The sequence below is a fragment of the Brachionichthys hirsutus genome, chromosome 5 (genome assembly GCF_040956055.1).
Source record: "Brachionichthys hirsutus isolate HB-005 chromosome 5, CSIRO-AGI_Bhir_v1, whole genome shotgun sequence".
NCBI classification, from domain to species: Eukaryota; Metazoa; Chordata; class Actinopteri; order Lophiiformes; family Brachionichthyidae; genus Brachionichthys; species Brachionichthys hirsutus.
In genome coordinates this window covers 14,813,391-14,824,038 of record NC_090901.1, presented here as the reverse complement: position 1 = coordinate 14,824,038, position 10,648 = coordinate 14,813,391, and the positions used below count along the sequence as shown (strand labels likewise).

General features: G+C 43.7%; 1 protein-coding gene across 1 annotated transcript; it reads left to right on the top strand.

Annotated features, from left to right (window-relative positions):
- The first annotated feature begins 264 nt into the window (after window positions 1-264).
- LOC137894426 (myosin heavy chain, fast skeletal muscle-like) lies at window positions 265-10,391 on the top strand. Its single transcript, XM_068739904.1, has 41 exons — window positions 265-290; window positions 434-468; window positions 751-972; window positions 1,047-1,190; window positions 1,276-1,432; window positions 1,528-1,555; window positions 1,629-1,731; window positions 1,832-1,924; window positions 2,007-2,070; window positions 2,153-2,251; window positions 2,331-2,434; window positions 2,550-2,688; window positions 2,779-2,897; window positions 3,003-3,152; window positions 3,237-3,407; window positions 3,496-3,796; window positions 3,894-3,964; window positions 4,055-4,142; window positions 4,255-4,372; window positions 4,451-4,574; window positions 4,748-4,884; window positions 4,964-5,219; window positions 5,296-5,538; window positions 5,622-5,798; window positions 5,882-6,027; window positions 6,124-6,214; window positions 6,296-6,685; window positions 6,778-6,904; window positions 6,988-7,106; window positions 7,189-7,385; window positions 7,534-7,717; window positions 7,824-7,989; window positions 8,122-8,246; window positions 8,344-8,652; window positions 8,742-8,945; window positions 9,061-9,186; window positions 9,339-9,509; window positions 9,652-9,756; window positions 9,836-9,931; window positions 10,025-10,156; window positions 10,290-10,391. The coding sequence occupies exons 3-41, from the start codon at window positions 766-768 to the stop codon at window positions 10,308-10,310; spliced, it is 5,802 nt and encodes a 1,933-aa protein (XP_068596005.1). The 5' UTR covers window positions 265-290; window positions 434-468; window positions 751-765; the 3' UTR covers window positions 10,311-10,391.
- Window positions 10,392-10,648: the final 257 nt, after the last annotated feature.

Sequence of the window (10,648 nt, the reverse complement as noted above, 5' to 3'; positions counted from 1 at the left end):
TATGTAGCTTGGTACATTAAATGATCATGTCTTCAAGTTCAAAAAAAGGGAAAAATCATTTCAATATACAACAATTAGCATTAACAGACTACAATCCAACACATGATGGGTAAATATGTAAAACCTTTACATGCTAGCAATGCCAGATGTCTACTTACAGTGTCATCGACACCATATTTGCACGTGTCCCATATTTAACTTCTACCACGTCGGCAAGCCAGACTGAATATAAGGAGTGAAGGAGTGAAGAGACGTACGTGGTAGACGACCTGTAGAGACTCCGGCTTGTGGTAAGCTCCTATACTGGTTTCAGATGTATTATTTAATTAAGATATTAGCCTGACATTACATACATTTAAATATTAAAACAGAGATGATGGGAAACCTTAACTAATAACAGAACATTTGTCATGTATGTATGTATCATGTACAGGACTGCAGAACAGAATTTAACAGCAAGAGGGCCAGGTACAAACATTTCATCTGTCTCGCAACATTAAAATCATCTTCAGTTTTGTCAAAACATGTTAGCATTAACACAAGAATAAATTCTGTAAGGTTTGGAATGTGAAAAGTGAAGTGCTGAGGAATTCTTATTTCATCTTATTACATATATGATGATAACATATACTGCATTATTGCCATATGTAACTATTTAGTTGTTCTCAGTGACAATATTTTCGTCCGTCAATAATGTATTACATTCTTTGCAGAGAGAAAGTTTACTCTTTACATGCAATTACCTTACAGAAGTAAACCGCCACCATGAGTACAGACGCGGAGATGGCCTTATATGGCAAGGCTTCCATTTACCTCCGGAAACCAGAGAAGGAGAGGATTGAGGCTCAAAACAAACCTTTTGATGCCAAGGCTGCCTGCTATGTGACTGATACCAAGGAGCTGTATTTGAAGGGAACAATCATCAAGAGAGATGGTGGCAACGTCACGGTCAAAGTCCTGGACACTCAGGAGGTTGGCGTCTGAGAAGTCAGCGTCAAATGCTAATTCACTGTGATCCATTTTCATTCTGGCAAATTCTGTTTCAGGAGAAGACAGTTAAAGACGAAGACGTTACTCCAATGAACCCTCCCAAGTATGACAAAATTGAGGACATGGCCATGATGACCCATCTCAATGAAGCCTCTGTGCTTTATAACCTCAAAGAGCGTTATGCAGCATGGATGATCTACGTAAGACGGTCCAACGCTAAACAAAGAAATAACTACTGAAACCAACTACACTTGTTGACTGTTGAACCTGTGTGATCTCCTCCAGACCTACTCTGGGCTGTTCTGTGCCACCGTGAACCCCTACAAGTGGCTGCCAGTATACGACTCTGAAGTTGTAGCTGCCTACAGAGGCAAGAAGCGCATGGAGGCTCCACCCCACATCTTCTCCGTCTCTGACAATGCTTATCAGTTCATGCTTACTGGTAAGTCACTATCATAGCAATGAAGAGTTTGTTACGGTGTGGATTTTCTGGTGCAGAAAAACATAGCTCTGATTCCTTTCTTTTCAATTTAACAGATAGGGAGAACCAGTCCGTCTTGATCACGTAAGCAACGTTGTTGTTGTCATTGTCTGTTGTTATCGTCATCAATTAATTACAAGTCTGCATCTACACCTAGCGGAGAATCTGGTGCTGGAAAGACTGTGAACACCAAGCGTGTCATCCAGTACTTTGCAACAATCTCAGTTGGCGGGGAGAAGAAGAAACAGGATACATCAAAGGTGGGAGTATTTGACTGCATGATGGTTTAAAGTCTGTGATCAACAAGAATGGACTATTTATCCAGTAATTCTCTGATGTCTCTTTTAACCTTGATTACAGGGGTCACTTGAGGATCAGATTATTGCAGCCAACCCTCTGCTGGAGGCCTACGGTAATGCCAAGACTGTGAGGAATGACAACTCCTCTCGTTTCGTAAGTATGGAGACATTTCTTCAGAGATGCATTGTTACACACTTCCCATGCGGATGACTTAAAATGTATTTGTTCCAAACAGGGTAAATTCATCAGAATCCATTTTGGCACAACTGGCAAACTGGCTAGTGCTGATATTGAGACATGTAAGGAATAATCCTAATCGTATATATACAGACAATCAGGATGAGGCCTGGCCAGGATGTAACCAATACAAAACATTTACAGATCTGCTGGAGAAGTCAAGAGTGACATTCCAGCTTCCTGATGAAAGAGGCTACCACATCTTCTATCAGATGATGACCAACCACAAGCCCGAGCTGATTGGTAAACATGGAGTTTCTACACAATATTGAACCAGTTTAAAGTTGCAATATACAACAATCCCATTTTTATTCATCTGCAGAAAGTTCACTCATCACAACCAACCCCTACGACTTCCCCATGTGCAGCATGGGTCAGATCACCGTAGCCAGCATTGATGACAAAGTTGAGCTGGAAGCCACTGATGTCAGTGATATTCAAATTCAAACACGTTCTGAGAATTACATACAATACCAAAAAACATTTGAAAAGGACTTGTCTGAAGTAATTACATGTGTATGGACATCTCTTTTGAAAACAGAATGCCATTGACATCCTGGGCTTCACTAATGAAGAGAAGGCGAGCATCTACAAGATGACTGGTGCTGTGCTTCACCACGGCAACATGAAGTTCAAGCAGAAGCAGCGTGAGGAGCAGGCTGAGCCTGATGGCACAGAGGGTGAGCACTCAATGTCCTCTAAGAGTGAGAACAGCTCGAAATAAACAATGAAACACTGCATGTATTAACACCATCAACAAATGTTTGCAGAGGCTGACAAGGTTGCATACTTGCTGGGTCTGAACTCTGCTGATATGCTGAAGGCTCTGTGCTATCCCAGAGTGAAGGTCGGAAATGAGTATGTCACCAAGGGACAGACTGTATCTCAGGTAATCAAGATATACCGGTATTGTTATGATGTTGTGGTCCAAATCTTTCTACAATAAGCAATGGAAAGCACCTAATAAAACCTCATTTGTTGTTGCTTGCTTCAGGTGTGCAACTCTGTCACTGCCTTGGCCAAGTCTATCTACGAGAAGATGTTCTTGTGGATGGTTATCCGCATCAACCAGATGTTGGACACCAAGCAGTCAAGACAGTACTTCATCGGTGTCCTGGATATTGCTGGTTTTGAAATCTTTAATGTAAGCTTAGTTTCAAACTATTCATGTGATACTGTTGATTTCATTACCTGCAAGAGCTCATTCTGAATATCGATTCCCTCACAGTTCAACAGCATGGAGCAGTTGTGCATCAACTTCACCAATGAGAAACTGCAACAGTTCTTCAACCACCACATGTTTGTTCTGGAGCAAGAGGAGTACAAGAAGGAGGGAATTATCTGGGAGTTCATTGACTTTGGTATGGACTTGGCTGCCTGCATTGAGCTGATTGAAAAGGTAATAATGTAATCTTGATATATTTTTACTTCTTATTTTGATTAAATGATGAGTTTATTGAGATCATTTGTCCCTCTTTCACCCCAAGCCCATGGGTATTTTCTCCATCCTTGAAGAGGAGTGCATGTTCCCCAAGGCCACAGACGTATCCTTCAAGAACAAGCTGTACGACCAGCATCTTGGCAAAAACAGGGCATTTGAGAAGCCAAAGCCAGCCAAAGGAAAGGCTGAGGCCCACTTCTCCCTGGTGCACTATGCTGGCACCGTGGACTACAACGTCGGCGGCTGGCTGGACAAGAACAAGGATCCTCTGAATGATTCCGTGTTGCAGCTGTACCAGAAGTCCTCAGTGAAACTGCTGGCTTTACTCTTTCCCCCCGTTGTTGAGGGTATGACATCGAGAAATATTTCATTGTATAAAGCATGTGTTCAGGATAATTATATCAACTGTTTTAACAACTTACGCCTACTTACTATTATCAACAGAGGCCGGTGGTGCCAAGAAGGGAGGAAAGAAGAAGGGTGGTTCTATGCAAACCGTGTCTTCACAGTTCAGGGTATGGTTCAACACTACATACATATTTTGCTCTAAACTCACAAAGGTTATATTTCCGGTAAAAAAAAAAGGTTTCATTTTGGATCTACAGGAGAACTTGGGCAAGCTGATGACAAACTTGAGGAGCACCCATCCTCATTTTGTGCGCTGCCTGATTCCCAATGAGTCAAAGACTCCAGGCAAGTAGAAAATACAGAACAGTGTGTTTCAGTGTGTTGCTATGGTTGACTTACTATGCCTCAGTAAAGAGACTAATTATTCAATGAGGTGATTAGAATTCTTTTCTTACAGGTTTGATGGAGAACTTCCTGGTTATCCACCAGCTGAGGTGTAATGGTGTACTGGAGGGTATCAGAATCTGCAGAAAGGGTTTCCCCAGCAGAATCCTCTACGGTGACTTCAAGCAGAGGTATTAATATAGTTTATAACATCTCTGTGTGATGCAAATGTGAAATTCTTATACCGACCACTAACTTTGTCATAAAAGGTACAAGGTCCTGAATGCCAGTGTCATTCCTGAGGGTCAGTTTATTGACAACAAGAAAGCTTCAGAGAAGTTGCTTGGGTCAATTGATGTTGATCATGACCAGTACAGATTTGGACACACAAAGGTAAGCTTTTATACGTTAGTGCTCATATCAAGCAGCACCATGTGTTTGGAATGATTTAGACTTTAGAGCATTTTAGAATTTAGTATGAAGCACAAATGCATCTGATCGCATTAATCGTTGGAATTATGGAATGTAGACATGCAGTATTTTTTATTTCCTTTTTATTTGGCCAGGTGTTTTTCAAGGCCGGTCTGCTGGGTACCCTTGAGGAGATGAGAGATGACAAGCTCGCATCTCTGGTCACCATGACTCAGGCTCTTTGCCGTGGTTACGTCATGAGAAAGGAGTTTGTGAAGATGACGGAGAGGAGGTATGTTTGAAACAAGAAATTATGAAAGATGCTAGTTTATGTCAAACTCCTCTCCGTAACAAGAACTTATTGTCCACAGGGAAGCAATCTACACCATCCAGTACAATGTGCGCTCATTCATGAATGTCAAACACTGGCCATGGATGAAGGTGTACTACAAGATCAAGCCTCTGCTGAAGAGTGCTGAAACTGAGAAGGAGCTGTCCGAGATGAAGGAGAACTATGAGAAGATGAAATCAGATTTGGCTACTGCCCTGTCCAAAAAGAAGGACCTGGAAGAGAAGATGGTGTCCCTTCTGCAGGAGAAGAACGATCTGCAGCTGCAAGTAGCATCTGTAAGTACAGACAGCGGTGCGTTCTCGTGTTTCATAATGATGATGTGCTGACATCTGTTTTCATAAAATCAATTAGGAATCAGAGAATCTGTCAGATGCCGAGGAAAGGTGTGAAGGACTTATCAAGAGCAAGATTCAGATGGAAGCTAAACTCAAGGAGACAACCGAGAGGCTGGAGGATGAAGAGGAAATCAATGCTGAACTTACTGCTAAGAAGAGAAAGTTGGAGGATGAATGCTCTGAGCTCAAGAAGGATATTGATGACCTGGAACTTACCTTGGCCAAAGTAGAGAAAGAGAAACATGCTACTGAAAACAAGGTTTGAAACAAGGAGTCGATTCAGAAGATAATGAAACATGAATTTAGCCTCTTGAAATAACTTCAGATTTCTTGCAAACGTAGGTGAAGAACCTGACCGAGGAGATGGCCTCTCAGGATGAGAGCATTGCTAAGCTGACCAAGGAAAAGAAAGCCCTTCAGGAGGCTCACCAGCAGACCCTTGACGACCTGCAGGCCGAGGAAGACAAAGTCAACACTCTGACCAAGGCCAAGACCAAGCTTGAGCAGCAAGTGGATGACGTAAGTTTCCAAAGTACATATGGAGCAGCAAAGCAAGACTGTTTTGGAACGTGACAATAAAAACAAATTGTCTTCATGTTCAGCTTGAGGGTTCTCTGGAGCAAGAGAAGAAGCTGCGCATGGACCTTGAGAGAGCCAAGAGGAAGCTTGAGGGCGATCTGAAACTTGCCCAGGAATCCATCATGGATCTTGAGAATGATAAGCAGCAGTCTGATGAGAAACTGAAGAAGTAACGTTACTTCTTGCACTCATTTTTAGAACCATTTCTGTTGAAACTGTCAAATTTATGTTGTACTATAATGTACTGTATCTTTACTTCTGACAGGAAGGACTTTGAAACCAGTCAACTCCTTAGCAAGATTGAGGATGAGCAGTCATTGGGTGCTCAACTTCAGAAGAAGATCAAGGAGCTTCAGGTTATTATGTCACATAAAGCATGACTGTAACCGTTCCCCATTCTAAACTGTGCTGAATGACAAGACAGCCACATTCAACAGGCTCGTATTGAGGAACTGGAGGAAGAGATTGAGGCCGAGCGTGCTGCTCGTGCCAAGGTTGAGAAGCAGCGATCCGACCTCTCCAGAGAACTGGAGGAGATCAGTGAGAGGTTGGAGGAGGCTGGTGGGGCTACTGCCGCTCAAATTGAGATGAACAAGAAGCGTGAGGCCGAGTTCCAGAAGCTCCGTCGTGACCTGGAAGAGTCCACCCTGCAGCACGAAGCCACTGCTGCTGCTCTTCGCAAGAAGCAGGCCGACAGCGTCGCTGAGCTGGGAGAGCAGATCGACAACCTCCAGCGGGTCAAGCAGAAGCTTGAGAAGGAAAAGAGCGAGTACAAGATGGAGATTGATGACCTCTCCAGCAACATGGAAGCTGTTGCTAAAGCAAAGGTACATAATAGAATAAATAGGATATCAACACCAAACTTTATTTATAGAAACCTGGACATGGCCAGTCATCCGATCCAACTGTCATTCTTTAGGGAAACCTTGAGAAGATGTGCCGTACCCTTGAGGACCAACTGAGTGAACTGAAGACCAAGAACGATGAAAATGTCCGTCAAATTAATGACATGAGTGCACAGAGAGCTCGTCTCCTCACAGAAAATGGTACCTGCGGCTTATCAGTGAAGCTTGTGTCGCCTATTACTGAGAAGCGTAGATTAACCTCTCGTTGACTTCTTTCACACAAGGTGAGTTCAGCCGTCAAATTGAAGAGAAAGAAGCTCTCGTCTCCCAGCTGACCAGGGGAAAGCAGGCGTTCACACAGCAGATCGAGGAGCTTAAGAGACACGTTGAGGAGGAGGTTAAGGTCAGAATGCTTTTCTGGATTCCTGATCAATTGATGCACTTCATTTAGACATTTTACAAACTGAACATTATTTCCACACAAGGCCAAGAATGCTCTCGCCCACGGACTGCAATCAGCCCGCCACGACTGCGATCTGCTCAGGGAACAGTTTGAGGAGGAGCAGGAGGCCAAGACTGAACTGCAACGCGGAATGTCCAAGGCCAACAGTGAGGTTGCCCAGTGGAGGTCCAAGTATGAAACTGATGCCATCCAGCGCACTGAGGAGCTTGAGGAGGCCAAGTGAGTAACATTCAAGCAAACAATTGGCTGCACAAGTATTACTATAAAAGCCATTTCATGGAAATGCCCAATACGACATTTGACATACGATTTTACATGCTTGTGTTCATCGGTGATTCTTAACCACGTGTCTTCCAAACGAAAACAGGAAAAAGCTGGCCCAACGCCTTCAGGAGGCTGAGGAGCAGATTGAGGCAGTGAATTCCAAGTGTGCCTCCCTTGAGAAAACCAAACAGAGGCTGCAGAGTGAGGTGGAGGACCTCATGATTGACGTGGAGAGGGCCAACGGACTGGCTGCCAACCTGGACAAGAAGCAAAGGAACTTTGACAAGGTAACAATGTTCTTGTGAACATGGCGTAAATCAAAGCGCCTGATGTATTTATCAATGCGCCGAATGATTCATGGAAATGAAGAACTAAATCAATTGTGTTGTCCAGGTCTTGGCTGAGTGGAAACAGAAGTATGAGGAGGGCCAGGCAGAGCTCGAGGGAGCTCAGAAGGAGGCTCGTTCTCTCAGCACCGAGCTGTTCAAGATGAAGAACTCTTATGAGGAAGCTCTGGATCAGCTGGAGACCATGAAGCGTGAAAACAAGAACCTGCAACGTGAGTTCTGACCCGATAATGATAGTAACTAAAGTTACACTTTTTTGAAGGTGGGCGATATGTACATTTGGTATTCACTACAGGTTGAACACACCAAGTTTTAACAACGTCAAAACACGTTTCTCTCTGCAGAGGAAATCTCAGATCTGACTGAACAGATCGGCGAGACTGGCAAGAGCATCCATGAGCTCGAGAAATCCAAGAAGCAGGTGGAGACAGAGAAGTCTGAGATTCAGACAGCTCTTGAAGAGGCCGAGGTACATTCAAGCGCGGAAGAGTTACTGAATCACCATAGACAAAGGTTCTCTGCAATATTTGAAAGCAGAAATACATTTTATTCTTTGATGTCATCAGGGAACTTTGGAGCATGAAGAATCTAAGATCCTGCGTGTCCAGCTGGAGCTTAACCAGATTAAGGGTGAGGTGGACAGGAAGCTGGCAGAGAAAGACGAGGAGATGGAACAGATCAAGAGAAACAGCCAGAGAGTGATTGATTCCATGCAGAGCACTCTGGATTCTGAGGTCAGGAGCAGGAACGATGCCCTGAGAATCAAGAAGAAGATGGAGGGAGACCTGAATGAGATGGAGATTCAGTTGAGCCATGCCAACCGCCAGGCTTCTGAGTCCCAGAAGCAGCTGAGGAATGTGCAGGCACAGCTGAAGGTATTGTAGAAGACAGTGGCTGCAATGACAAATGTCAGATCACCTGACCTGAACATTAGCATTTATATTTGGCTAATGTTCTTCACCAGGATGCACAACTGCACCTTGATGATGCTGTCAGAGCTCAGGATGACCTCAAGGAACAGGGTGCAATGGTGGACCGCAGGAACGGCCTCATGATGGCTGAGATTGAGGAACTTAGAGGTGGTCTGGAACAGACCGAGCGAAGCCGCAAAATCGCAGAGCAGGAGCTGGTCGACGCCAGTGAGCGTGTTGGACTTCTGCACTCCCAGGTGATCAACCAGCATTTCTTTTATTATTGTAAAAATTACACTTTGTTTTTTATTATTATATAAAATCTGATATTCCCTGCGATGACTGAAGTGACTCAATCTTTTAACCCCTTAGAACACAAGTCTTATGAACACCAAGAAGAAGCTTGAGGCTGACCTGGTCCAGATCCAGAGTGAAGTGGACGACACTGTCCAGGAAGCAAGGAATGCAGAGGACAAGGCCAAAAAGGCTATTACCGATGTAGGTTTCAATTTTGTCTTTATATAGCATGTGTAAATTTGAGCTTTTTTTTCTTTGATTGTTTTTTTGCTTTAGTTTGTTTTTTCCATTTTCCATGGATGGATGGATGTTTGTTTTGTGATCTTTACAAAATCTTGCATTGCTTTCTCTAGGCTGCCATGATGGCAGAGGAGCTGAAGAAGGAGCAGGACACTAGTGCTCACCTGGAGAGGATGAAGAAGAACCTGGAGGTTGCTGTTAAGGATCTGCAGCACCGCTTGGATGAGGCTGAGAACCTGGCCATGAAGGGTGGCAAGAAGCAGCTCCAGAAACTTGAGTCTAGAGTAAGACAGCTCATTTTAGGTTGAGGTCAAAATATAAAGCACCAAATCCCATGAGAAAAAAAACAACGTTTGCACAGTTGAGCCAATGTAAAATTCTAAATGCACAAGGATCCTAAATAATCAGTTCTCTGGTTTTCTGTAGGTGCGCGAGCTGGAGACAGAAATTGAAGCTGAACAGAGACGTGGTGCAGATGCTGTCAAGGGTGTCCGCAAATATGAGAGGAGGGTGAAGGAGCTCACATATCAGGTAGAATGGCTTTTATAACTAACAAGCACATGTGCAGTCTTGCTAAATATACATTAACCTGAAAAATGACCTTTTATAGACTGAGGAGGACAAGAAAAATGGTACCAGGCTCCAGGATCTGGTTGACAAGTTGCAGCTCAAGGTGAAGGCCTACAAGAGGCAGGCTGAGGAAGCGGTAAGGACAAGACATTTCTTTTAAACACAACACATTTCTTTAGTTGTCAGGACAACGCCGAACAATGAAACGTACCTCTGTCTCGTATTTCAGGAGGAACAAGCCAACGTTCACCTGTCCAAGTGCAGGAAGGTCCAGCATGAGCTGGAGGAGGCTGAAGAGCGCGCTGACATCGCAGAGTCCCAGGTCAACAAGCTGCGAGCAAAGAGCCGCGACTCTGGCAAGGTAATAAATCCTGTCACTTTAGTGAGGAATGGTCATCATCGTTTGACTAATGAGAATGAGGCAGATGCTCAACAGTAGTATAGAGTCCAAGTGTGGAATAATCGGCTCAACAAACCCCGTTTCTGTTTTACAGGGAAAAGAAGCAGCAGAGTAAAGCAGAGATGTTCACTGTATGTATCATATAATATGATATATCTCCAGCTGAAACAATAAAATTCATCAGATGCTCTCAAAATCTTGTCTGTACTCATTTGTGTACTCGTCATATCCGACAATACTTTCTCAGCCATTTCTAATAAAAATCTGGAAATGGGGGAAGTTTAATTATTAATCTAATAGCCAATTTTACTCAACTGTGTTCTCTGAGACAATCTGTACCTCAATCTGCTTTTAAAATCTACAAATCTGCAAACTAAGGGTAGTTAGATATTCTCACCTGGCCAGCTCGGTAGCTGGAGAGCAGTGGAGCTGTTCGGTTCAGAGGTCAAGGTA

Excerpts from the sequence above, each read along its gene's own strand:
- LOC137894426 (XM_068739904.1), top strand. The coding sequence starts at position 766 with ATGAGTACAGACGCGGAGATGGCCTTATATGGCAAGGCTTCCATTTAC. Across the intron at positions 4,373-4,450 it reads TACGGTGACTTCAAGCAGAG|GTACAAGGTCCTGAATGCCA; the intron begins GTATTAATATAG and ends TTGTCATAAAAG. Across the intron at positions 6,215-6,295 it reads AGAAGATCAAGGAGCTTCAG|GCTCGTATTGAGGAACTGGA; the intron begins GTTATTATGTCA and ends CACATTCAACAG.